This window comes from Corvus hawaiiensis, chromosome 2, assembly GCF_020740725.1.
Source record: "Corvus hawaiiensis isolate bCorHaw1 chromosome 2, bCorHaw1.pri.cur, whole genome shotgun sequence".
In the NCBI taxonomy this organism is placed as follows: Eukaryota; Metazoa; Chordata; class Aves; order Passeriformes; family Corvidae; genus Corvus; species Corvus hawaiiensis.
This window is the reverse complement of record NC_063214.1, coordinates 119155553-119182657: the sequence shown is the minus strand read 5'-3', so window position 1 is coordinate 119182657 and position 27105 is coordinate 119155553. Positions and strand designations below refer to the sequence as shown.

The window sequence follows — 27105 nt, the reverse complement described above, 5'->3', positions numbered from 1 at the left end:
TCCTTCCTAACATCTAATTTAAACCTATTCTCTGTCAGTTTGGAGCCATTCCCTCTTGTCCTGTCACTGCATGCCCTTGTAAAAAGCCTCTCCCCATCTTTCTTGGAAGGCCACAATGAGGTCACCTCGAAGCTTCTCTTCTCCAGGCTGAGCAATCCCAATTCTCTCAGCCTTTCCTCACAGGAGAGCAGCTCCATCCCTCTGCTCACCTTGGCTCTACACCACCTTACGTGTTCACCTGCAGCCAGAGGGTGATATCATCATTCAGACAACTCATTGCACAGACAGTGACCAGAGAAGACACCCCCACCCACAGATCCTCTACCCAAAATAAAGAGATGGATGGTGATAAGGATTTGCACCTACATCCCCAAGCACAGAGTCTTCAGCCACAAGATTCATTCTGCATGAGCTCTACACACAGGGCACAGACTCCATCCTTATAAAAGTCCAGAAGTGTCCCTGCCCTCCCTTTGGCACAGGGGACATTTTAGAGCCCCAGGAATACGACTGGAACAGCTCTCCTGGGTGGCACATTTCTCATCCCATGGGGCAGCTGTTTTATTCGTGGCCTTTGACGACAGAGCCAAACCTTGGCAGACACAAAACAGAGCCAGACCTTGTGGCCTCTGCTGCCACTTGATTGTTTGCACTTCTGTCTCATACAAGCAGTACTGCACTGGATTAGGCCCAAAATATGAAAAAGCTGATTGCAAGACAACTACAGACAGAGAAGACCTTTTCCCAGTAAGGTTCAGGAAGAACAAAACCTCCCCTCTCCCAGGGCTGCTGAAGTCTGTGAATTAACCCTTTGCACACTGCAGGTCCAGCTGGGCTTCCTTCCAGAACAGTGCGGAATTAGCAGCAAGGAACAATCACTCTTCTTAAAACCAAAGTATTGATTATGCTAAGAGCAAGAACACAGAAAGTAGACAAAGCAATTTTAGGACAGAGGTCTTTGTGTCCGTCTGCCCTTATCATTGTGTAACGATAGCACAGGTCAGTCTGACTCCTTCAGAAGCTCAGCAGAAGGCGCTTCGATCTGAGCAGTCCCCTAATAGCTTCCTCTTCGGGAAGGAGAGGATCTCTTTTTAGCCACACACAGTTCCTCTGCTCAGATCAGCTCCAGCACTTCCTCTGCATCTTCAGATGCCTTCTCTGTTCCTGCTTGTTTTCTCAGCAGGCCTGATCTAACATCTCCACAGAGCAACTGTCCCCTCTGACTGAGTTCAGACACCTTGCCCACAGCACAGAGCAGTTGCATTTTTATGATGCTCTGTATCCTGTAAATATTGGTGGAAGATCGTGTTATAGAGACAGATGTTAATTCACTGTCAAGTGCCTCACGGTTTAAAGCACCATGGTACCAATGAATAAAATTAATGCAGAGCTGGATTAAAGTCAAGATTTACCTGAAAATTTATATGTGGACAGTTGACTTTAAAAAAAAAAAAAACACCTTTTCACAGAGGCTGATATTTTAAATTATTTTTATTGTTATTTACTCAAAGAACACATATTTGGAATCACAAAAATAGAGAAAAACAAGATTCACCAAATATTGTAGAATACAAAGCATATAGACACGTAAACTTGTGCCTACTTCTGACATTTCATTTATTTTCTGTATGTGATACATAAAAAACCAAATGTGCATGTTGACTGTGGCATTCATTGCATACAGATGACTTCCTCTCCAAGGAACATCTTGGATGTAGTTACATTTGGCTCTCTGGGAGGACTTTTTTTTATATCTCCTTTCTTGAGCAGCTGTTCACATTGCTCTTCTAAGGCCCATTCCTGCCAGCATTCAGAAATGCACTGGAACTTCTCACCTGTACGTGGCACAGCCTAATCCTTATCAGATGCTTAAATAAATAAAAGGAACAGAGGAGGCAAGGCAGAAACCCCACAACAGGCCCTGCTGGGATGGTTCACAGAAGGTTTCACACACAGCATCTCCTGTGCAGCAGCTGCCTGATGTGTATTTACTACGAGACCGATCCAGGGCTGTGGAATACAGGATGAGAAGAACTTTTACCAAACAGCATGAAAAAAAGGACAAGTTTTCTCTTAAACACTTAAAGGCTATGCTATATCTTCTATGCTCTGAAAACTATACACTCCTTGGACTGGAATTGCTTTAGCCAGGAGTGTGGTAACGTATCTTAGCAACAGCGGCAAGGGGGAAGACTTACTGTACTGTAAAAGAATTAAAACAAAATGCACATAGCTGCTGACTGTTCTAAATACATCCCTACCACTCTGAGGGGGTGTTCAATTATACTCCTGATTACTTTTCACATTCCCTTTTCCAAAGGGGCGGGGGCATTTCTCCAGTGTTCAGCTCACCCATGAAGAGCCCCAAGCATTTTAATTCCCCTTCAGCTTCATCTGCGACTAGACAGACCCCACAATGTAACCTGTCACTATCCCAGCTACGTTAGGAAAAGCCATTACTGTAGCACCCCGGAGATAACCTCTTTGTGTGAGCCTGGCTGCCACTCCCTCAGGTGTTCAGCTACCATCAGCCCACAGCAGCATTTTCCCTCTGTCTGGAGCAGGTGAGACTAGACAGACCAGGGCTGTGATATTTCACATTCCTACTTGTCAGGCAAATAGAAAGCTTTGTGCAGCAGGGGAACTTTGCACAATTTCACCTCTTAGCGAGGTGTGTGGTTTCCCACAAGCACAACAACCTCCTGAGAGGAAGCTTCATTTACATCCTCTCCTCCATCCCCAGCCAGGCCAAGGTCCTTGCAGGTTTTCCCACATCCCTTGCAGCACTTTCCTTCTTTCAGAGAGCTCCACCGGCCAGGACAGGGTCTGCATCCCCCTCCTGCCGTAGATGCAGGAGGAAAAGCATCCAGCTGCACCAGAAGCACTGAAATGATCCAAGGGAGGCCCTACAAAGTGACCACAAGGGCTCCAGATCTGAGGTGGCAGAGCCAGAGTAATGAAAACATCAGTGAAAAAATGTGAAAACACCTATTTTCCTTCAGCAAGGGAAGGTGGGCTCCCACTTTCCTTGTAAGAATTACCATCTTCAAGCAACTCTGACAAATGGCTACGATTAACAGCCTCACTCGAGTATCCTTCCCCCAAACAGGCTGCTCAGCCTTCCCAGGAACGAACACCACTACTGTCTACCTCTTAGGGAAACTTCATTTAATACCTGTGAAGCACCTGGAAATCTTGCGGATGATTACTCCAGCTCAAGGAAGGGAAGGAGGGAGCTCTTTCAGTTTACTCTGGCAGGGGAGGGATCTTAGTCCACGCAGTTTGGTACAGATTCACACACAGGGGGAGACCAGGTGGTTGCCTAGGACAGCAAATTGATCAGGGGACACCGAGAGAACACATGACTTAAGCTGGATATTTTTCAACTTTTATCTACTAGCCAGGACTTGGGGGAAGAGCCAGAAACAACCACAGAGTGACTCTGCTTAGACTTGCCCAGTGTTACATTTCAAGGCTTTTGGACTATCTGCTCCATCCAACGATCCATCAGGCACTGTCATTAGTCCAGAGATGTCGAGACTAATTCCATCCTAAGTGTTCCCATCTTTCAAAAGGCCACACTTGACTGCCGTTATTAATTCCGTGCATGATGAAGACATTTAAAGCCTCGCATGCTCTCTCAAGCAGACGCCTTGCGTGCCTCGCTCCTGCCGGTGCAGCAGATGAATTTCCACACGCGCACACACACACGCCCGCTCCTCACACCAGCCGCCACCGTGTGAACTGGCACACGGGGACATGCTCCCGCATCCCCGAGTGACCCCGAATTCCCACCTCCACCTCCTCCTGCCCGACCACAGCCTCCGCTGCCGCGGGGAAGTGATGGCAGCGGCTCCCCACGGAGGCTGCAGGAGCCTGGAGCCCCGGTCACCCCCGCCACCACATCCCCGCTCCGCCGCTCTCCCTTTAAGGCTTTCGGAAACTTTTCTCCCCACCGTGCCGTCACGCTCCGATAGCGGGGCTGCGGGCAGGGCTGAGCCGAGCCGGGAAGTTTCTCCCGTGGGCGCTGGGTCGGAGCAACTTTCCCGCACGGCCCCCGGGCAACCGGAGCGCTCGGAGCTCCGGGGGCCGTGCGGGAGAAACGCGAGGAGGAGCTCGCTTCGGGGGAGGGGGAGATGGAGTCGGGGCGTGGGTAAGCCGCTCCCTTCTTCTTCCTCCTCCTCCTCCTCCTCCTCCTCCCCCCTCGGCTGCTCCAGTCTGGCAGCCAGGCGGCCGCTGCCTCCGGCCGGAGCCGCCGCACTTGGGAAGCGATTCCCGGCCCCGCGCTGCCGCCGGGATGGGGACGCCGCTGGCGGCTCCCGGGTTGCTGCTCCTCCTGGCCGGCACCGCGGGGCTCTGCCGGGCGCTCTTCTCCCTCCCGCTCCGCGTGTCCCACCCCGCCGCCCCCGCCGGCTCGCCGCCCGCCCCGGTGGTGCTGCGGCCGGCGAGCGGCAGCCGGCAGCAGGATGCCCCCGGGGCTGCCGACGGCTTGGCCTTGGCCTCGGATCCCGGCGGCACCCTCAACTTTTTAGCCATGGTGGAGAACCTTCAGGGCGACTCCGGCCGCGGCTACTACCTGGAGATGCTGATCGGGACCCCGCCGCAGGCGGTAGGAGCGGGCCGGGGGCTGCGGGCTGGGGGCGCGGGGAGGGGAGGGGAGGGGAAGGGAAGGAAGGAGAGGGCCAAACTTGTCCTGGGTGGGAGCGACTCTGCCGGGCTCCCCCGGTTCCAACGCAACTTTGTCGCCGTGCTCGGCGCTGGCGCCTCCTCCTTCCCCTTTCTCCCCCTTCCCGGGAGACGGGGCCGGTGCCCGGCGCGGGGGAGCGGCGGCGGCGGCAGCGACTTTCCGCCGGCCGGCAGGGAGGGAAGAAAGCAGAGAAGCAGCCCCCGGCTGCCCTGTCCTGCCCCTGCCCGGGCACTGCTCTGGAAATCTGCGGATCTGGTCCCCAGGCTTTTTTTTAGGCTGTGTCACGGCGTTTGGATCCGAAGCGAGTTGTTCTGCCAGTCGAACTGACCGTGTTCTAGAGACAGAGGGTGCTTTTTTTATTATTCTTTGCTTTTTTAAGCTGCTCTGCATCGTGATTGGATGCTTTGGAAGATCTTCCCGGTGCTCCCGGGAGAATCACTCGGCATCTTCCTGCTAAACTAAGTGATGGCTGGGCACAACCAGCCCCTTCTGTCGGGAATCCATGTGTTGCTCATTAACAGGGCAAAGAATGTGTGTGTTCTGAATATTGTTTTCAAATAGAGCGTGTTGCTTTGAATCTTCCCTCTCTGCCTCCAGCAGAGTGGCTGAAGTTTGTTTCAGGGTTTGTTGTTTGTTTTTTTTTTTTTTGCCGTGTAGTTGCTCTTCCATCTGTGTCATGAGATCCCAGGAGGAGCGGTGCTGGGCTGCTGGTGGGGATGACTAGTCAGCTGAGTTGGGATTAATTTCCTGAGAGCCCTCGGGGCTTTCCTTCAGAACTTTTTGTTTGCTTCAGGAGTTTAGGTCCTTATGTTCCCAGTGTAGACAGGGAAAAAAAAATGCTTTATTCTTCTGCTTAACTCCCCTACGTAATAAAAAGCCAATGAATGCCAAAATGTGCAGCCAATAGGGAGTGTTCAGCCGTCATTGCATTTTTTGGACGTCTGTGAGCTCTTTCTTTTTTTTGACCCTCGAATGTATGAGGATTGACCACATCATCTCTCTAATCAAAAGGTATCACACTAGGATCAATGCATGCATTGAGAAAGGCTGGCATTGTTTTATAATCAATAAATAGGGTTTAAAAAAAAAATCTAACTAGGTCTGACATATCAAGGTGTGGCCCAGTAGCCACAGAGGCCATGAAATAAATTTTCCTCCATGTTGAGTGATGCATATTTGAGTAGTTCTGTTAGTGTGGCGTGGTGTGTGCTTCATAACTCCAGGGAACATTCAAACATTCAATATTGGCTTCTGCCAGAATCGAGGCACCAGATTTGATTGGACTAATCACCCAATTCAGCATGTGTTAAATGAAAAAAAAAAAAATTTCAGGTAGAAAAAGTGGCTATCAAGCATATTATCTCCTTACATGTCTTGGGGGATTCTGAAATTGGAAGAAGTGGAGAAGGAAAAATGTGACAGGCCTTTAATGATATGACTGGAGGTCTAAGAGGGAGAAATGTGCTGCCCTCAGTACACCCAGAGGCTTCACTTATGCTTAACAGCTCGTATCACTTGTATGATGGGTGATGTAAGGTTTCAGCTGAACTTGTCTCTGATTTTTATTTTTTCCACATGAAAAAAACATACTTTGAATCTGGCTGCAAAGCTTTTACTATTTTGAACTAGTTCAGACTTCTTGCAAAGTTAATTATTTTAAAGACCACCACTGGTTTGACACATGTGAGGCTTTATTTACAAGTAGACCCACTGAGGTTGTAAGTAAGGTTATAAATGCTTCTATTTCCCAAATCAGATCTTGGTGTGTAATGACTCAGTGGAGCAGTTAGAATTTATTCGCTACTTTTGATGAGGATGAATTTGTTCTCTCGTTCCCTGGCTAAAACCAGAAGACTTAAAGATCACAAATGTACTTGCTGTTTTTCTGCTTTGCAATGAGTAGTATAAAGCTACAAAGCTGCTACTGTTGGTGCTGGAATGCTTCACATGCTGCTACTAAAAGCAAGTGTCTGGATAGTGCCAAGCGTTGGATTGTGTTAAGCTCCTTGGGCAAGTCGTTGCTGGAGCTGGGAGTGGGCTGTGCATGATCATGTAGAAAAGGAAAATCTTTTCCTGATTTAAATGCTCCTCCCAACCTGACTTCGCTTCACGTCAGAAGCTGCGCTGTTAAGTGATGCTTGGACACCTTCCTTTGCTCTTGCACCCCTCCAGCTTGGGACTTCCCAGCTCCCTGCCTCAGCCAGGCCTGCCCCAGGACTGCCAGCCCAGAGAGCAGGAACACTGCCCTGACATTTTGCCAAGGAGGAAGGAGGATGCTGGCAAGGAAGAGCGGAGGAGCAGCGCGGCTGCGCTTCTGTACTGAAAGGTGGATGGCACGGCTGCTGCTCTGGATGGGAGAGAGAGGGGATGTGGAAATGCACACAGGGCAGTGGGGGACCATGACCAAGTAGCAGGCTGTGAGAAGAGGCACCAGGTTTGATGTCGTGGTCACATCAGTGTTGGTGCCCAGTGACTTCGGGAGCGTGTGCGTCAAGTGTTGGAAGCTGCTGTGCCAGAATGGGGAATGAACATTTGTGAAAGGCTTCAGCACTGCAGGGCTTGCTTTACTGCTCAGCTGCATTTTTAGAATTTTTCCTTTTTTAATTTCTGTTCTTGGAAGGAAGCTACGATGACAGAATTTCGTTTTTCAGGTCATTTAAGGCATACTTTTTGGCTTTCATTCCAATTCTGATTTGTCATATAGCAGATAAACACAGCACAGAACTGCGATTCACAATGGCAGTTCTGAAACACTTGTTCTGACGGTACAAAAATAGAGCAGCTGTGTGAAGTCAAAATTTATTTTATTTCCAAGACAGGAAACTTCAGTGCAGTCAATCCAGTTTTGCAAAGTGTTTGCAGCCAAAGTGTTTCTGATCATTTCCAGTTTTATGATACAGTATCCTTCCTAATCCTATCAGATCTCCAGCCCAGCTACCAGGTCGGTGTCAAATGTTATTACTCCCATTAATTCTTACTCATTCACATGTAGACCTACTTAAGATTATGTGAAAGGTGAAAACAGTCTATTGAATTGAAAGGTGTGGTGTATTTGTCCCTTATTTCATGGATGTGTTATATGTCCTACTTCTGATGGATGATGTGCTTTATATCTGTCTGTACAGGTGCACTTCTTCCAATTCCAGATTTAAATAAGAGGTGGCAAGAGCCCAATATGAATTGTATGCAGTGTTCTTAGTTATTTCTTTAAATAATCCGATAGAATTCCTTTGCTCTATCTTTTATTATTTTGCCTACCCTGAGATTATAGGCACTGTGAGAAATTGAATCAAAGATCATTTAGGGGTTTTTGCTATCTTCGCTGCAGTTCTCTTCATATTAATTTTGTTTCTCCTACAAGCTTTTGACCAAAAGAATAGTCACTCTTAAAAAAACTCATGCTTTTCACAGCTTTCTTGAAGTCCATCTGGACTGCATTAAATGTTTGCAGGGACACTACCACTGCCTCATCTTGTCTCTTGTATGAGGTGGTGGTAGTCCTGCTGGTCCCACTGCATTTCTGAGCTGTGTTTTTATTGAGAACATGTAAATGTTACTCCTGCAACTTCTGTGTGAAAGAGTGGCTGGGTGTGTGGCCCCTGAGAGCTCCGGGTCTGATTAACGACGGAAGGATCCAGCTTGTACTCTGAATGCCACTGCTTCTTTCTTTCAGTGTCAGTTTTTCATTCTGTGCATGAAGAGGCTTTTCTATCTGCTGTTTATCCTAATGGCAGTTTGTTCTGTGCATGGGGTGAGCAAAAACCCCTTCTATAAACTTGCTCCCAAGTTTTAAGGTCAGCGTGGATGTTGGGTCTAACGGCCTCCACTGCAAAACACAAACTTCAGTTCCCACATAATTGGTGGGAGGTTATTTTCCCTTCTATTTCTTCCAGCTATTAAAGAAAGGAATGATAAAGAAGGATATGTATTAAATACCTCTAGTGTGTCACGGACTCAGAATTTATGGCTTCGTGTTCTGAAGGTGATGTACACACACATTAACAAGTTCTGAACTTGCAGCCATTATTCCTTAATTGCTGGTGGCTCTCACTCCCTGAGTGTTGGAGGGAATGAAGATGTGAGGAAGGATTCAGCTGCTCTTGTAATCTGATTTCTGGTGTGCTCTTCCCCAACAACCTCAGCTCCACTTTCTTAATTTTGCTGAAAAGGGGCGCACTGTCTTTCTAGATAGCAGTTTTAAAATGTGATCTTTCTTGGTTCAAATATTAGAAGGCAGGTTCCATCTCAAATCTCTCCTTCTTTCTGTCTTTTTAATTTTATTTTGTTCAGTGATTACTAGGGTCTTTTGTGTTTATTTATGATTTCTTAATGAAAGCTGAAAAAACAAAGAGTTGAGAAGCAACGACGAGTTCTGTGGTGCACTGGAGTGTTTTGAGGTGGCAGCATCAAAATCCCTCCAGATCTGTCTCACAGAAACACTATTGAAATGCAAAATATGCCTGTTGTTAAATGATGAGATGAGTAGATTTTGGTGGTTGTTGCTGTTGGATACCTGTAAAATAAAAAGGACAAAGACCTGGCAGTCGTAATTCAGGACTAATTCAGTGAACAGCTGCGGCCTAGTGGGCTGTGTTGTATTTTTGACCCAAGACAAAGCAAACAAACATACCAGGTTTGGGTTGACAGAAAAATCCCTGCCTTTACAAATGAGCATTCCAGCACCTCCTTCCATTCAAAATTAGCCCTGGCAAAAGGGACTGCATGGAGGGAGTAGAGCCTGTACTATGGAATAACCCAAAATACGAGTGCTAATTACAGTAAATGGAAGATGCTCACCGTGGTCATTCCTCAGGATGTGCTCTTCTCCCAGAGTTAGGGATTAGAGCCCCACTAACTGCTCCTTTAAAGGTGCTTTCTCCTCTTCAGAGGATTAGTGGAAGCTTTATTATCCAGGGTCTCTGGTCATGGCAATCCTGAATTCAGATCCTGGTGGGTTGGTGCAGAAGAGCTGTTGTGAGGAGCAGGGGTGGTGGGAATAAGTGTCAGGCTCACATTTTTTACACTCTTTGCATTTCATTCTCTATCAAGGAAAAAGCATCAGTTAAATCTGGAAAGAGGAAAGTAGAGGGTGAGCAAATAACTGTTTTGTCTGATTAAGGTGTAAATTAGTTGAGATTTGGAGTAGAAATGAGATGGAAATGAACCAGTGGACGAAAGAAAGCCCATGTGGAATTTCCATGTGTTTGGTTCATTTGAATTATTAAGGAAGAAATCTTTCTCTTCTTGTTGTTTTTGGGTTTTTGTTTTGTTTTTTCTTCCTTCTCCCCCCCCCAGCTAGAGGACTGTGAGCTCTAGGGACAGCATCTGCCAAGAGAGATTTAAAAGCTACTACACCTTTCAGGAGTCTTCATTTTCTTGAAGAGCAGTTACGACTTTTGAGTATGTGAGGACACATTAGCTATTACATTGCCTCCACATATTATTATCTTTGAAATTTTCTCACTCAGTGTAAGTGAGACGAGTCTGACCTGAAATGTTGTCTGGTCATTGTCAAGTACAGCTCTGTTTGAAGAAGGAAGCTGGTACAATGGCTTGCACGTGTGCCTCTCCAGTACGAGATGGACAGACCTCTCTCCCTTTTCCTACTGGCTGTAAAATACAGTTTTAATCATACAAACAACTTGTGTAAATAAGTGAAGGAACTTGTTGCTTCTATTTCAGCATAGATTAAGGCTTGAGATCAAATCTTCAAAGTAAAGGAGGCAGTAAAAAGTAAGGCTCAGCTGCCTTAAAAAAGGAAGTGTTTTTTCCTGCCATTGATGGGCCTGTCCTATGTCTTGGTGCTTCCCAGCCTGGGTTTGCTCTGCAGATCCAGCTCATGAAGCAAACACAGAGCTTGTTCTAAGGTCACTTTTACACCTGAATTTGTATCCATTAGCTCAGTGCTTTTCAAAGCACTTAAAGTAGCCCACAACTTGATAGATCTTATTTTCCTTTCTGCATGTGCCTCCATCACAGCCCACCGTGTGACTGGATCGTGGCATTAAGGAACTGGGCTGGCAGGACCCAGCTCACTCGGGCTAGTAACAGCCTAGTTGAGACCAGGACCTCAGCATGAGCAATCCTCTGTGCTTTTCCCTTGACTTGCAACACTCAGGGAGCTCCTCTACCACTGGCAGCACCTGAGGGAGCTTGAGTCTGCACCAACCCCATGGTTTTGGTTTTGCTGCAGTAGCTCCTGCGTGCTCTCCACAGTGAAAGATGCAGCAGCCTGGGATCACCTGAGAGCCTCACCAAGGAGCTCTGCAAACTTCTCCCTCTTAGGATGAAAGTTTGGCCATAGCAGCTGCTGCTGCCCACATGCCCAGCCTGTTCAGCAGCCTTGCTCCAGGCGTGGCTGTCCAATGGACTTTTGGCCGTGCACGTCCAAGAGCAGCCACGTAGCAAAGTCAGCCCTGGAGCCTTCAGAAAGCCTCGGGGCCAGAATCAATGTTTGCTTCCTCTTTTGCCAAAGGCTGATAAAATAGCACCTTTTTTCCCCTGTTCTCTCTCCTCCCTCAGAGTTCTTCCCTCATTCTTCATTTTGCCTGTCTTTCCTACTGGTCTCGCTGCCTTTTTATATCTAAGGGTATTTTTTGGGGAGGGCAGCAGGGGACAAATGTTTTAGACTTTTATTTTGGTTTTTTTTTTAAGAGTCCTTCTCAAACAGATAAAACCTGTGGGGTATCATGGGGAGGGAACTTGAATAAAACAAGCTAGATGGGGGAAAAAAATCTTATTCGAGTGAAAATTACAATTCACTGAATACAATTAATGTGTCATAATTAGGCCCTTTTGAAGGGAATCTGTTAAGACAGTAATTGCACTCTGCAATCCCTTTTTTCCCTCACCGCTGCTTACTAATAATTTGATATTGTGAAAAACAAATTACTTGTAGATTTTGTCCTCTCTGCTCAGCTTGCAAGTACTAAAATTAGTTGATTTTATTTAGGTTTGTGGTTGGCTTATTTTTATACCTATTTACTAGCAAAAACTGCTGTTGAGCTACATTGCATGCTTTCAGGGAAAATGCTGGTCTCACATCCTAGGCTGGTCGTATTTTAAAAGAGGAAAAGTATTAATGCTGCAGTAACACTTGGTAAGCTCCTCCCCCCTAAATACAGAGAAGAATCCATCCTTAGGGATCCAAAACTCCAAAACTGGCATTTTTTCTTCAAAGAAAAAGACTTGACAACTCAAGAACTGAGAGTCACCTTTCCACTTGAGGGAAGGATTAAAGGCCAGCTCCTGCCATTTGACAGGGGAAAAATAATTGGATACTTTTGGCAGCCGTCTCTCAGATAATTCCTTCGTATTTGTGAGTGGATCTGCCTGTGAGAGTGGCTCTCAGAAGAGCACCTTGGAGCCCACCTGGTGCTCAGGCTCAGGTCAAGGTCAGATGTGAGCATTTTCTCACCACCCAGGCTCTTTCTGTTTCCTACTTTGCTGCCATAAGAAGCTTCACACCAGAGAAAATCAGGATTTGGGGCTTCTGCAGGAACAAAAGGCTTACCTGCTTTGGGTCCTACATATGCCAACTTGAAAATTTTATTGTGCTGTTTGGGAAGAAAAGAATTTGAAGAATGCCATTGGCAGCAATAGTTTTAACACAGACAATAAAATACTGGGGTGTCTCGTTTCGACTGTGGGATTTGGATCTATTTTCAAAATTGTGACTTTGTGAAATCTCGAGGGAGGTTTTTTCCCTCACATTTTTTTTTCCTATGTAAATGGAAACTTTACTTCCAAAATTCCGTTATGATACGTGCTGATACAGAAACCCTGACTGTCAGTGTTTGCAGTACAAGGAATTAACAGTTGTGGCATCTTTTCAAGGCCAGATTGGATGGGGTTTTTAGCAACCTGCTCTAGTGGAAGGTTCCCTGCCCACGGCAAGGGGGCTGGAACGAGATGATCTTTAAGGTCCCTCCCAACCCAAACCATTCCATGATTCTCTGATTCAAGCCAGAGCACAGTACACCAACTTGGAAGCTCTTCAGGGCAGTATTACTGTGCTGCTTAAGCATGGTTTGGAAAGGCTGTGCTTTTGTTTGCTGTGCTGCCTGGTAGATGCCTGCTACAGGAAAGAGTGAGGTGTGAGGCGTGTCCAAGAATGATTCATCAATCCTACCTTTTCTGTGACTAAAGATATTTTTATTTAATTCATTCATTTTTCTTCTCAGTGACTCTCGGGTTGCGAATAAGACAGAGGAGTTCAAAGGTGGTCACACTTCCCAAAAGTCTGGGAGCTGCTGGAGCAATATAACATCTGATGCAGTCACAGTGCTTCCTTCAGTTTAACTCTCAGAGAGTAATCTTCTCATTACTTCTCAGAAGCAAAGTCCTTCAGGGAATAACACAAACATTTCACATGATCCAAAGTGCCAGATTTTTTGCATTTGAACTGCTGTGATAAATAATGTTGGGGATGGGGAAAATTCCCAAAATTGCTCAGGAGCTGTGGTTATGAACGCTGGTGTGTGCTACATGTTCCAGCTAAAATTAACTTTCATTTGCACTCTGCTGAGCCTTCAGGTTAACCTTGAATGACTTTTGGTCACTGGCAAGTGACCAGATGCCAGTGGTACTACCTGCAGCTTTTAATCCAGGTTTGGGAGCTTTTCTCCGTGGCAGATGTGCACAACAACATTTGCTGTTGCCAGTGGGCGAAATTCCACAATTCCAATGCCCTGAGCACCATCAGCTCCAGTGGTATGGATAGAATGGTTTGGGTTGAAAAGGACCTTCAGGATCATCCAATTCCAGCTCCCATCATACATCCACCATCTCACAGCAGGAGGTAACCCCTGGCCAGGGTAGAAGGTAGCTCAGTCCTACCTGCAGGTTGCTGTGTGGAGGAATGGGTTGCAGGAAGCTGTAGTCTGGCGTGTGCTGTTATGGTGTGTCCTGGCAGGCTTTACCAACCCCAGAGCATAACAAAGTCTTTTAACTTCCTGCCCTACAAACTCAATCTGGTATCTGGAAATGAAGCTGTGTTCCTGCATGCCTCTGTGTTCTCCTGTGTAATCAAGATTTTTATAGTGGAACTTGGTTAACAATTGTAATGATGTATGAGCCACGGGCAAAGCTGGTTCATTTCCCAGAGCTGCTGCCTCTCCAGTATTAGCCAGGAGAAAGAGTAAAGTATGAATGTTTGAGAAGGAGAGAGCAAAATAAATGACTCCAATAGCAGGGGGAGGAACAGTGCTGCTTTCAAAAAAGAGAATTTTTTTTTTAAAAGCATATCTTATTTCATGTGAGAATCAAAACTGCCTTTTAAATTGTCCTGCCAAATTTTTAAGTAAAAATGTTAGAACAAATATGAATATAAAACATGATTCTTATTTTTAATTAATCGAACACATCATTATGACATTGCTTAACAGCTTTTTTTTCCTTTCCTTTTTTTTTTTCTTTTCTCAATCAAATAGTCCTTCCTGATAATATGGAGCATAAAGCTGTTTTCTGTTTGTGCCTTTGAACTCCCTTGTATAATTCCAAGGAACACCCATGATGACAATCAAATTCTGCTTGGCAGTATCCTAAATAGGTCAGGTGCAATGGGGAGCAAAAGCCTTCCATCTGCTGTATTCCCTTTATTAATTGCCGGGGAAATAAAACCACTGGAGTTGCATCACCTTGTTTGTGCTCTGAGACCTAGGACTGCCTGTGCACATTCCTGTGGCCACCGAAGATGGCACGGAGCAGTGGGAAGCTGCCTGGCCCTACACCTTTTCCCCAGAGGGGTGGCACAACGTTTTTAACAGGAAACACAATCAGAATAACCAAATTCCAGTCCTTGTGACTGACATAGCTGAACTTGGGGGTTTTATCCTGATCTTTCCCTCCTTCCCCTCCCTCGCCTGCACTGGCAGATCCAGTCATGTCCCTTTACCACCCTACCAGCCCAGTAGGTGTGTGAAAGTGTGGGATGGTGGCTGTTTCTGGGCAGAAAGGGAGGAAAGAGGTGGGAGCTGCTATGACAGGTGAGGAAGAGGTGGTTCAAGGTAGTTCAGAGGGTGGGATCGGCCTTTTCAGCTCCTCAGGCTGACACAACCCAGATCTCATGTTAAATAAAATCTGGCAGTGCTGCAGTTCAGTCCTGAAGAACAAGTCATGGCATTTTTACAGCAGAGGTCATGCCTTGAAGTACAGGGAGTTCACAGCTGGTTTTCCAAGGTGCGTTCTTCTTTATTTACCTCTCCATACCCAACTATCCCGGCTAATCCAGGGATCTCACTGCGTGAACATGTCTGTACTTTCTTTCCTGGCCTCCAGGAGGGACAGGCTGCTTTCAGAGCCATGAACTTCACGTAAGCAGCAAGGTGAGTGTTCCCATGGAATCATATCCATTGACTTTCATGTTTAGGGGAGGTTGGCTGCTTCACTGTTGTGGTGTGTGGATAGAGGGGACCCAGGGAAACCTGTGCTTATCCACTTTGAGTTTGTTACAGCGTTCAGGGGAACAGACTGGAAAATGTCTCTAAGCATTCAGTGCCCTTGAAGAGAAGCACTAAAAAAACATAAGGAGGACTTCCTGAGAGCAGGCAGTAAGTGCAGCTAGGAGGATGTTCTCTCTAATGAGTGGTGCCCCACGGTGTGGGTATGGAAGTGCTGTTGGGAAGAGCTCATTCTGGGGAGAACAGATAAGACTTGATGAGTCAGGAGTGTCCTGCTTTCACCTCTCCTCCTCACAGCTCTCCAGGCTTTCAAAAACCTTTGCTAACAAAACCTCATCTCCAAACCTAACATCTTGACAGAGGAGGGGGAAAAAAAGCCTGGAAAGAATCGTGTCACTACAAAAGCGAGGTGATGGGGGGAGGAGAGGTGAGAGATCAGACCTGGCATGCAGCCTTCTGAAAAATCTGATTTTTCTCACTGCTGTCCTGTGCAAGTTTCATTTTCTTTCTATTTGCCTCCGAAATACAGCCTTTTCTCAAAGTTTTTTGCTGCCTTCAAATCACAGAATTATAGAATGGCCTGGGTAGAAAGAGAACTTAAAACTCATCCATTCCCACCCCCTGCCATGGGCAGGGACACCTTCCACTATCCCAGGTTGCTCCAAGCCCCATCCAGCCTGGCCTTGAACACTGCCAGGGATGGGCCATCCAAAACTTCTCTGGGCACCCTGTGCCAGGGCCTCACCACCCTCACAGGGAAGAAGTTTTTCCTAATATCCCACCTAACCCTACTCTCTGTCAGCTTGAAGCCATTCCCCATGATCTTGTAAATAGTCTCTCTCAAAAACAAAACAAAAAAACACCTTCTTAAATACTGAAGGAGCAGCTTTGGCACTTGGTTTCACATCTCCAATGCAGTTTGAAAGCTGGGATCTTACTTAAATTTGAGTTTGACGTTCAGATCTGTGGTGTGAGGCAGACCTTTAAATAGAGGTAGAAATAAAGGAGTGAGACTGAACTTCTCCTGAAGGGTTTCTGCCTGCTGCTGAAGGACAAAGGGACTGTGGTGTCTTTGGCAAAAGGGAGATTACCAAAAAAATAGCAGTGCTCATGAGGCTAGGGATGCCTCCTAGCCTAAGCTCAAGAACATCAGGAGTGGGCTTCATTCCCCTGATTAATTTTGTTATTTCCAGATGGCACAGTAAACATGGGCAGTGACTCACCTACAGGGTGAGGAAGGTTTAAAGATTAGTCACTTCAAGCCTTCTTGAGTTTGCCTAGCATGTCTTGGCTGTGTACATATGTATAAAACTGTTTTGGTCTCACTGCAGTTGGAGAGCTGTTGATTTAGTTTCAAAACAAGCTTTTTTTTTTTTTTTTCCTGTAGTGTAGGACTTCTGAGGCTAGGTAGAGAAGAAGAGTTAAAAATGCCTGTTTGGTTTTTTTTTTCAGTTTCATAGCAGTTTCTCTGAGTCTAATGAGCGATAGAGGAAAAGAGAAGAATGACCTGACAAAATAAATTGGAAGCTAATTTTGGAGAGCAAAAGCCTCGGAAAATTGAAATTCTGAACTGTTTGCAGCTTCTAACTGTAATCATTCACTGGATATAATACATTAATGTAGGCTTACTGATTTCATTACCTTAACCAAAAAAAAAAAAAAAAAAACCAGAGCAAAAAGTCCTCCTTAATATTGTATTCTGAAAGGTAACGTATTAGCATAATTCCTTTTTTGTTTGTTTTTCTTTTTTACTCCCTTAAGAAAACCCAACCTCTAAAATTCTTTGACATGATTCTGCTTTTTTAGAAGGAGCATGCCCTAAGCAGTGCTGGTGAACAGAACAGCCACAGCAGACACTTAACGTCAGACAGTGCCGTGTTTACTGTGGAGCTGGAAGCTCTCCCTCTCCTCAGGTCCTCCTACAGCACCCTTAGCTCCATCTGATGTGGCTGGCCCTTGTCCCATAGAGCTCAAGATCCTGCTGGACAGTGCCCAGCAGGTCTGCTCTGAGGTGGGTACAGTCTGGGGTTTCCGAGTGAGAAAGTTTTATGCTGGGAAGGAGCCTGTGAGATGAGTGATGCCATTCACAAGCACATCTCCAAGAGTTAGGCTCTTTCTAGCTGGGGAATTATTGAATCAGTAGCTGTCTCTCCTGCACCTTAAGTCACCCTGTTCTCCAGGGAGGGAGGGGTGAGCTCTGGATGAGACTCTTGCTAATTTAGGACATGGCACAGAGCTTAGACGTAGCCCGTCTCTAAACCGAGGCTGCGTGGGCACTGGGATTCCTCATGAGGCTTGCAGTTAAATGTGAGAGTTGCTCCCAGTGGCATTCGGCTTACAGCCTCCCTGTCTCGTCAGTGCTGTGCTGTAATTACCAGGAAATTGATTAATTTAGTTCCTTTACACCTACTAACAGGTGGAAACAGGCTTTTGTATTTAACAAGAGCTTTGTGTGCACTTGAGCGCAAATAGCTGATGTCTCATGCATTCATTCTTGAATTTCAGAGTGTTTGTGGGGGTTTTTTTAATCCCTCATTTATCTAGGCACTCATTATCTTTCCATTCAAGAACGTGTGTGGTATAAGTACAGTGAATTTACAGATTTTCCTCACTCAGATTTGGGAGCCCTCAAGGAACCTGCTGCTCTCAGTAAGCACTAACTCTGCTTGTGGTTAAGTGTTGGTGGCTGCACTGAGGAAGGCTGATGAAGGCACCTCTTGGCTTCTGTGCAACCCCTTCCTTCTGAAGGGTTTGGCTCCCTGGGGGTCTCTGTGGCACCCTACATCTGTTAAAAGACTACCACTTTTCCCTTAGTCTTCTCAAGCCATTTAAAGCCTGTCAATGCTTATTTACAGGTGATTTTTTTTCTAGCTCTCTAGATCATTGTTGTTACTCTCTAATAAGTCCAGATTTTACTCAAAACCCAGTGCCTAGAGCAGGACTTCAGCTGCAGCTGGTTTATGTGAACCACAGGATCGCTTCACACACCTGGTTTTGTCTGCTCTAGGTTGTGAGGTGGGAGAGAGACTTGTGTCTGGGGGGAAAAATACAAAAAAGAGGAAAAAAAGGTTAATCTTTTCTGAAAAGGCAATGAGACAAAATTGCTACGATTCACACAGCTCTAAGATAAGCAAGTAATGGCTCATGTTCAACAGCAAAGCATGTTCATATAGCATGAATAGGATGGATGTGCTGTATGATAAATCTAGACACAGCAAATAAATTTCAGCCTGAAAAATAAGATAGCACATGAGATGGCATGTGCAGAAAGAATGCTAATGTTTAGGAAACCGAGGGCACTGGCAGGAAGGAGAGCATAGAAATGAAGAATAGATATTTTGTTTTGTTACCAGGATTGATTGGCTGACTATTTTTTTTGTCTTTAAACCATAATAGCCTTCCCTTATTGTCAAAATGATAATATATATAAAGCACTTCCTGTAATATTTTTCTTCAAAATGACTATTCATCAGTCCTGCAGTCAGATGCTCATATTTCAACTCACAATTTAGTTTAGCAAGTTTATACTTCAGAGCAATCTGTCATTTTAGCATTTGTGTTTTTTATACAAATCTCCACTACAGAAGCATGCAGTGCTCTTAAGCACGGATAGATTGGCTAATCCAGATAGTACTTTGTAATCTTCTGGCAAAGAGATTATTGCTTTTCAGGCAGGGAAAAGAAAGTATTCCTCCCAGTCTAGCAGTGCAGATCATGAAGAGATCGAGGGGAAAAAATCTTCTGTGGGGCCCAGTGAGGGTGTCAGAGTTTCTGGGAATAGATGTTTTAAGTGGCTGGGGAAGACAGTGAGTGTGAAGGTGGTAAATGTGAAGGTAGCAAATGTAAAGGCAGCAAATGTAAATCCCAGGTCCTGGCACCAGCTGGGAATGGAGTGAGGGGAATGGCAGCAAAGGCCAACACACTCTGGAGAGCTTGGCCTGCTGCTGCCGCTTGTTCTCCTGTTGACTCCCCAGACTACAAACACAGCACAGTTTCTGTGACAAACTTCTGCTGTTGTGAAAGCAGGAATTATCTGTGGTGATAAACTTGACCTTCTGGTTTGCCCATGTTTTCATGCAGCAATAAATCACCTTCCTTTGCATCCCCGGAGCTGCAGCGAAGTGTGGGCACCACCTGCTGAACAAACGTCATTAGAAAATTATCTCCATTCTTTTTTTTACTTCCTCACAATGCCTCTCTTATCTTGGGTGCATGGGTGAACCCTTCTTATGACCACTGGAGGGGGTTTTTTTGGAGGTAGGAGCAGATAGGTTTTCTCTGGTGAGGTGACCTCACTCAGGGCAACACTGGAAATACTTCTCCTCCTGGACTTGGTGTAAAATGTGGGTCTGTGCCCTTCCTCCTCCTCTTCCTCCTTCTCCAAGGTGAAGCATAATTCCATCCAAGGTGCAGAGGCTCATTTGGCTTTGGGGTGAGATGTTCCTCTGCTGCAGGGACTGCTTGTGAGCAGTGAGAAATGGGAGAGTCCATCCCTGCCCCAATGTTCATGGGCAGTGTGCCAGCCCAACAAGTTTACCTATTTTTATTTTCAGTCTTACCTTTTAAACAAAGTACATGTTATTCTGCAAGCAGAAATGTGTTTCTGTGGAGGCTTTTTAAGTTTTATGTCTGACTTTGCAGTCCTCTACATCTAGAAATGCTTCCAAAGATTTCTCTAACTTGTCTTTTAAATTGCTTTTATTTCTGCATCTTTAGGGGAACAGATGAAGAACCTATATTAAAGCCTAGCCTTCTGATTTTTTTTTTTTTATTAGAAAGTAGGCTGTAAATGCTAACTCTGAGTAACACAGAGGGGAAAAAAAACATACAGTGTGTCTGTGCTTAAAAAGCCACCGCATATTGTAATATTACTAATTTGTAGAAACAAATTGCTGAAATAACCTGACTGACAGTCAGTGCCAATAATAACGCGTAATAACTGTGGGCAAACACAGCACATAGTTACTGGTGTTTTCTTTTCTGTGTGATGGTTGTAAGCAATTCTTGCCAGATGGGCTGATAATGTAATTAGGAATCATTGTGTTAAATGAGGCAGCATTTAAATTGCCAACTAATTTTCCTATCTATTAACCAGCTTGAAAAAGAAGAGCTGTTACCCAAATGATTTCTAGCTGCTAATCCCTAACAAGAAACAGCGTTTCTTTGAAGTCTTTTTTTTTTAAGTACTGTCTAGCAGATTATTTTCTGGGGGGTTTATTATGTGTAGGGCAAAATAAGAAAGAGAGTTAAGAGATGGTACAAGTTCAGGGGTGAGATGGGGTGGACTTCTACTAAGCCAGTACATTGTGATGTGTGGTAACAGCTCCTGAGCAGGTAATGAGAGGATTCCTATTTCTGGTCTCTACATGGGGAAAAAAACTTTTTTACTTTGTCATAGTTCACTGTGTGACATGCTCCAGCAAGCAGAGTAGAATTACAAGCCCTATTTTGTGTGTGCTTTGGGAGAAATCATGAAAGCACAGCAGGACAAGATTTTGAGTGGCACATGAACGTTACTGGTGTGGAATGGCTGCTCTTTACTGAGGACAAGAGAAAGGGGCGCCCTTGGGTCGAGTTAAAATCCCAGAGGAGGCATGATAGCTTGTAGTTTTCATCAGGAAAAGAGATATCATTGCTAAAAGAGAGTAGATTTAGATTAGATATTTTAAAAAATTCTTCCTTGAGGAGGGTGGTGAGGCCCTGGCACAGGGTGCCCAAAGCAGCTGGGGCTGCCCCTGGATCCCTGGCACTGTCCAAGGCCAGGCTGGACATTGGGGCTTGGAGCAACCTGGGATAGTGGAAGGTGTCCCTGGGGGTGGGACTGGATGATCTTTGTGGTTCTTTCCAACCCAAACCATTCAATGATTCTATGAATTCTTACAGAGCCAGATTCTTTGCTCTGCTGCCTTGTGAAGGAAAATTATCAATTATCATTAAGGTTTTGTCTGAATCCCAGAGTAAATGTAAGGCTGAATGAGATTGTTTATTGCATTTATGGACCTTTCTGTGCAAATCCTATTCCTTTTTTTATTTTTCTTCCTACTGCCTATGCTTCAGCTGAAGCAGGAATGAAGAGCCAAATACATTTTTGCAATCTGGTTTCTTTACAGAATCATGGAATAGTTAAGGCTGGGAAAGACCTTTCAGTCCAGCCATCAACCCAGCACCACCTTCCATGTTCATCAATTAACCATGTTCTCAAGTGCCACATCCACATGTTTGTTGAACACTTCCAGGCATGGTGACTCTACCACTCCCCTGGTCAGTCTGGTCCAGTGCTTTACAACAATTTCCGAGTAAAATTTTTCCCTAATATCCAGTCTAAACCTCCCCTGGTGCAGCTTGAGGCCATTCCCCCTCATCCTGTCACTTGCTTCCTGGGAGAAAAGACTGACACCAGCTCACTACAACCTCCTTTCAAGCAGTTGTAGAAATTGCAGCCTGTCCAGTTGTGGAACTTTACTGCTTGACCTAAAGGGATTGATCAGACCTGTGAACTTGGGGGAAAAAAAATAAAGTGGTTTTTTCTATGGACCAGTCTCTTAGTGAGGATGAAGAGTATCCCTAGCTCAGTGTGGGTGACCTGGGGAATCACATCAAAAGCAGGAGGTTTGATGGCAAGCCCTAGGATTCCACACCTGGAAAAGGCTGTGGATGCTAAATCATGCAGACAGCTGCTTCAAAGAAGTGCATTTTGCACTTTCAGCCTGTGGGATTTGTTTTGTATATTTTTCTGGAAGTTACCAAAACCTCCCAGCCTCAAACTAAAAGAGGGAAGAGAAACTTCTTCAAAGTCTGAGCGGGCCGTGTATGAGAACAGAGGCAACTTCTGTCCCAGCTAAGGGATATGAGCAGCCACTCTGCAGCAAGAAATGAATGATTGCTGCTCTCACTTTCCTTCAAAATGTGAAGGAAGTCACTTTCTGAATGCATGGTGGATAACTGCAAATTGTTTTATGCCAGGCAGTTAAATGAGGCATGAAGAATAACCATTCTAGTGTGGATGTCATCATATTGACATCACCTGCTGTTCCAGGGCAGGTGCCTGAAGCACAGAGTGCCAAAGCTTTGCTGAATGAAAAAAAGATAACACATCAATAGGCAATTTTTTTTTTTTCTGATAGCAAAATACAACAATATTTAGCAATGGAAGGCTAAGAAATATTAAAAACATACTGGTAAGTTAAATTATTGAAGCAGCATAGCATACAGTAAGTGCTATTTGATGCTGGTGCTAAATCAAGCAGTGGGAAGTTTAAGGGATCCTTGAAGAATTGACAAAGTGTTTGACTTCTAGTGGAAAGAAATCATTAGGACTGGGGATTTTTTTAGTGTCTCTACCCTTTCAGAGTAGAAAAAATGTAAAATGCATGACCTCCGAGGCTTCTGCTTTCAGTGTTTGTGACTTTCAGTAAAGAAGTTTGGATTTGCTTGTTTTTATAGCCACAACTTAATGGCATATAGATAGTGCCAGATTCCCTCTGTAAGTTTGTCATGGCAGAGGTGGATGTTCCTGTCTTGCTTTCTGTAAAGTAGAGATCTTTGTGAACCTCCTGTTAATAATAACACTATTTGCATATAGGAAATGCAGACAGCAAAATAATCTCCAGGTGCTTTACTAGGTGCAGGTTTCATGCCCCACAGCTGTGGTAAAGATGACCTTTGAGGGGAAGAAACAATTTAGCGCATTTGCTCTCAGTGTCTGCTGTCTAGGTCTGAAATTGCACTTGGAAACCACAAAAAAAAAAAAAATCCCAGACAAGGCTTTGCTTCTTCCAAAAGAAAAAGGAAAGTAGTTTTTCATTGGTTTTAATGCTGGGCACATGATCAGTCAGCAGTCTTTGTGCAGTTTTACTCCAAAGCCTCATCCAGCCAAGTCTCTCTGAAGGTGGCCTGTGCAAAACCTGGTTTCATCTGACAATCTGTGGCAGAACAAGGGGATCACTAAACAAGCATCTCTGGGTGACTGGAAGTGTTCCACTCGGGATGGCCATGATAAACCCAAGGAAGCTGCTCTGCCTGCCCGTGAGAGCTCCGATTTACCAACCGTGCCACCACTGCTGGCTCTGCCTCGGTGTCAGGGTCCTCTGTCCCTGTGGGAGAACGGTGAAAGCACAGAGAGGTGTGGTCACCCTCCAGCTGTCAGCAGATTGCTCAGGGAATCAGGCTGAGGTGCCATGGAATTCAGTTTTTGCTTGTGAGCCAGGCAGCAAAGTGCAGCAGCTGGGGAGTGAGCACAAAGTGTGGCTTCGTGTTTTAGGAGAGGGCAGGGCTGTCCTCTGGAGATCACAGAATCATAGAATGGTTTGGGTTGGAAGGGAAATTAGAGATCATCCAAATCCAACCCTCCTGCCATGGCAAGGGCACCTTCCACTATCCCAGGCTGCTCCAAGCCCCGTCCAGCCTGGCCTTGGACACTGCCAGGGATCATGGGGCAGCCACAGCTGCTCTGGGTGACTTGTTCCAGTGCCTCATCACCCTCGCAGGGAGGAAGTATTTTCTAATATTTAATCTAACCCACTCTTGTCAGTTTGAAGCCATTCCTTGGGAATTGTCTCTCTCCAGCTTTCCTGTGGTTCCTTCAGGCCCTGCAAGGCCACACTGAGCTCACCCCAAAGCTTCTCCTCTCCAGGCTGAACAATCCCAGCTCTCGCAGCCTTTCCTCCCAGCAGAGCTGCTCCATCCCTCTGCTCATCCTGGTGCCTCCTCTGGCCTCTCTCCAGCAGCTCCACGTCCTCCCTGTGCTGGTCCCAGGGCTGGGGCAGCTCTGCAGGTGGGCTCTCACCTGAGCACAGGGACACAGGGGCACAATCCCCCCCTCACCTCTGCCCACACTGCTTTGGATGCAGCCCAGGACACAGCTGGTTTCCGGGCTTTAAGTTGACATTTCCTAGGACATCTCCAACCTCTCAGCCACCAGCACCCCCAAGTCCTTCTCAGTAGGGCTGCTCTCCACGGTTGATCAAGACAGGACAGGATGGACAGCCCTGGACCATGGCTCCTTCAGTGGCCACCTTGTGACTCTCCAGAGCTTGTCTGAAGCTGCCCCAGCAGCACCATGAGCCCGGCGGGCACCGTGGAATGAAGTAGGCTCCAGTGGAGCCTTCACAACATGAAAGTGGCTCTTAATGAGACGTGAAGGCACTAAAGAAAATTCAGACCCGAAGGGTAGCCAGGAGAGAAAGAGAACTCAGTAAGTTATACCCACCCCAAAATGAGCTGCTAATCACTGGCGCTATTGTGAGGACTACAATAAATCAGTGTCTGCCCTGGCCGCCTGCATCTCATTATGCACAAACATGTGGATAGAGAATGTCAGCCTCAATAGCATCTGTCATGTGAGCTCTGCTGTGTCTGAGTGGGCTGGAGCTTGCATGGTTAGCCGGCTTTGTGCTTTCCCTCCTTCTTTGTGGGGGATATCTATTTTCTTCTGGAAATCTTGATTTTGCTCCGTCTTGTGGGTAGTAAATTTGCTCTTTCCTCCGATGGTTTGTGAATTCCTTGACGATAACATTGTATTTAAGGTGCGGGGATAAAATATCTTTCATATGTGTCATATTTAGTGATTTTTGGTTGGTTTTGGTTGGTTGTTTTTTTTTCCCCAAGTTCTCCTCCGTGTACGGTGCCATGCATATCACTGAGGCTAAGGTAACACCTACATGTATTTATGCAGCTGATGTACAGTGCCCATTACTCAAGCTTCATGGACTACCTCGGAAAGGCTAATTAATTTAAGCCCTGCAGCACCCCTTTGAGGCAAATTTTGTCGGTCCTGATAGATGCACACATTGTAGCTGGTCTTTGTTATTTATTTTTCATATGGTTTCTATGCCAGGGAAGGGGGGGGGTGGAAATGAATAGTTTGTACTTTGTTAGGTGGTTGAAAAAATGTTTGGGTTTTGATATCATTGAAATGAAGTATGTAGCAAATTTTGGATTTTATTGCAGTGTCTCAGAGGTTCTTATTTTCTTTTAAAGCCCCAGCTCCTGGAGCCAGGTGAACTTGAGGATGTCCTTTTGTTTTTAGATGTCTCTGTCTCACTCGTGTGGGTGCAAAATAAATTTTAATGTATTGTCTTTGCTTAATCTAAAATCTGGGATGCAGCGAGGTGCTTGGCTAAGGTTGTAGGTTTGTTTCTTTTTAGTCTTAAAATTTCTGCAAGATTGGAGCTGGGAATACCAATGACAGAGTGTGCGTGCAGTTGAGAAGAGATTCTCAGAAACTACTGCTTGGTTTTGTGTTCTTGTCTAAATTTCAGGGATCCTCACTCCCATACTTAAGGGGGTAAAACTTTAAGGGGGTAAAACGAGAGTAACTGTCACCTCCCTCCCCCTCCATGAGCAAACCAAAGATGTTTTTGAGCATTGACTCACACTTTTTGTCTACGCTCAGTCTTGTTAGAGAAGGATTCAGCACGTCTTCTTCAAATGCTTTCTCCTTTGTGTTTACACTCATTTCTCAGTTCAGCCCTGTTTCTCCACTTCCCGTGTCAATACCAAACCTGTTTCCCTGATTGTTCTCTCTTGCCCTTCCCACATCCCCTTCCGGTTCTAGATCCCAAGCTACATCACGTCTTAAGGAGTGATGAGGACAACCAAAGGGGCTGGTTTGAGCTGGCTTTAAGGCATGGGCAACCAAATCTTCGTGTCTCACGCCCTCCTACAGGAAAATTCTTAATTCCTTAATATTTTTCTGGGGACAGGTGTTTTAAGCCAATCTGAGACCGTGTTGTCACCAAAGGAGGCATGGTTGCCTTTTTCTGGTATCTGCTCCTACCATCTCCATTTGAGTAGCTGCCTGATAGGGCAGATTGCTATTTTTTTTTTTTTTTTTTTTTTTTTTTTGGTACCTGTAGATGAGGAACCTGATCTGATTTGCATCACAGCCCCGTGGCTGCGCCAGGGAGCCCTGGGAAGCATCCAGCCAAGAGCAGAGAAGAAGTGTGACCATTCTTTTGGTAGCAGCAGAGTCCCTGACTGATTTGAACTTAGCATTTAATGGCTCTGTACCTAATGTAGTTTCCAGGTCTCACTGAAAGAAGTGATCCTGCATGTGGCTGCGTTTTCCTTCAGCTTTGCCACTGTGCAGCTGTGATGGACCAGCCTGGTTACCTGAGCCAGATGGGGAAAGGAGGTGTCTTGTTTTGTCCATGTGGTTTTGTGAGGCAGTTTTCAGCCTAAATCACCCTCCCAATTAACCAAACAAGTGGCCCCCTCTTAGGCCACCTTTCAATCACGGTGTTAATAAATCTGCCACCCTCATTTTTAAAGGTGGTGAAGGCTGTGGAAGGTTGCTGCTGTTTGGGATGAACTGGGCATCGCTCCCATGTTTTCCAAGCCACGAGGCAGCTTCCTGCTCCTGCTTATTTCTGTCCAGACCTGCCCTCAGCCCCTACCTTGGAATCTTCATAAGCTCTAAGGCAAACAGTGCTTTAAGCAGTCCATAATTCAGCCTATCTCCTGGACAGCTTGCCAAGACTCATGGGTTGGGCCAAAAAAATTTGAGGTGATCAAGAATTCATCTGCTGTGCAAATGTGGGCTTGGCGGGTTTTCCCCCTTCCAGGAACAGGACTATTTTAAAGCATTTCAGCATGATCAGCTGTTTTGGAGGGGCTGCAGCAGCATATCTTTCCCAAAAGTGACACTAAATTTATTTCTCAGGGCAATGCTCACCATGATTTTAAAACTGAAGGGAGTTTAGATAAAAACTGCAATGATTGGGTTTTTTTATCTTTTTGGTTCGTTTGTTTAATTGGATATGCAAATCACCTCTCCTTTCTTCTCTTTTTGGCAGTTAAATATTCTGGTTGACACTGGGAGCAGCAATTTTGCTGTAGCAGGTGTGCCTGATCCTGATGTCACGTCCTACTTCAATCCCGAGCTGTAAGTACCTGTTCTGCTGCCCGTTGTTACAGTGCGGATACTGCAACACGTGTATCAGACAACCAGGCCTGTGGAAAAGAAATCTATATGGACTGATTCTTGATAGCTGTTTCAGAGATGTTTATTTCTCCAGC

General features: G+C 45.6%; 1 protein-coding gene and 1 long non-coding RNA gene across 5 annotated transcripts in view; one reads left to right on the top strand and one right to left on the bottom strand.

Moving 5' to 3' along the window:
• Positions 1-1473: 1473 nt before the first annotated feature.
• LOC125319487 lies at positions 1474-4808 on the bottom strand. 3 transcript variants are annotated; one of them, XR_007200756.1, is made up of 3 exons: positions 4577-4808; positions 3176-3668; positions 1474-2010 (listed from the first exon to the last, which is right to left on the bottom strand). It is a non-coding gene; the product is annotated as an uncharacterized LOC125319487 (long non-coding RNA). The 3 variants fall into 3 exon arrangements; XR_007200751.1 differs by lacking the exon at positions 4577-4808 and adding an exon at positions 3796-4113; XR_007200752.1 differs by lacking the exon at positions 4577-4808 and adding an exon at positions 3957-4113.
• Positions 4208-27105, top strand: part of BACE2 (beta-secretase 2) — a 54544-nt gene continuing 31646 nt past the window's right edge. For both annotated transcript variants that reach the window (XR_007200750.1, XM_048290699.1), the window contains exons 1-2: positions 4208-4609; positions 26883-26971. Coding sequence is in view for 1 of the 2 variants with exons in the window: in XM_048290699.1 (XP_048146656.1) it covers positions 4298-4609; positions 26883-26971 (401 nt within the window). In the remaining variant the exon portion in view is untranslated. The remainder of the gene's footprint in view (positions 4610-26882; positions 26972-27105) is intronic.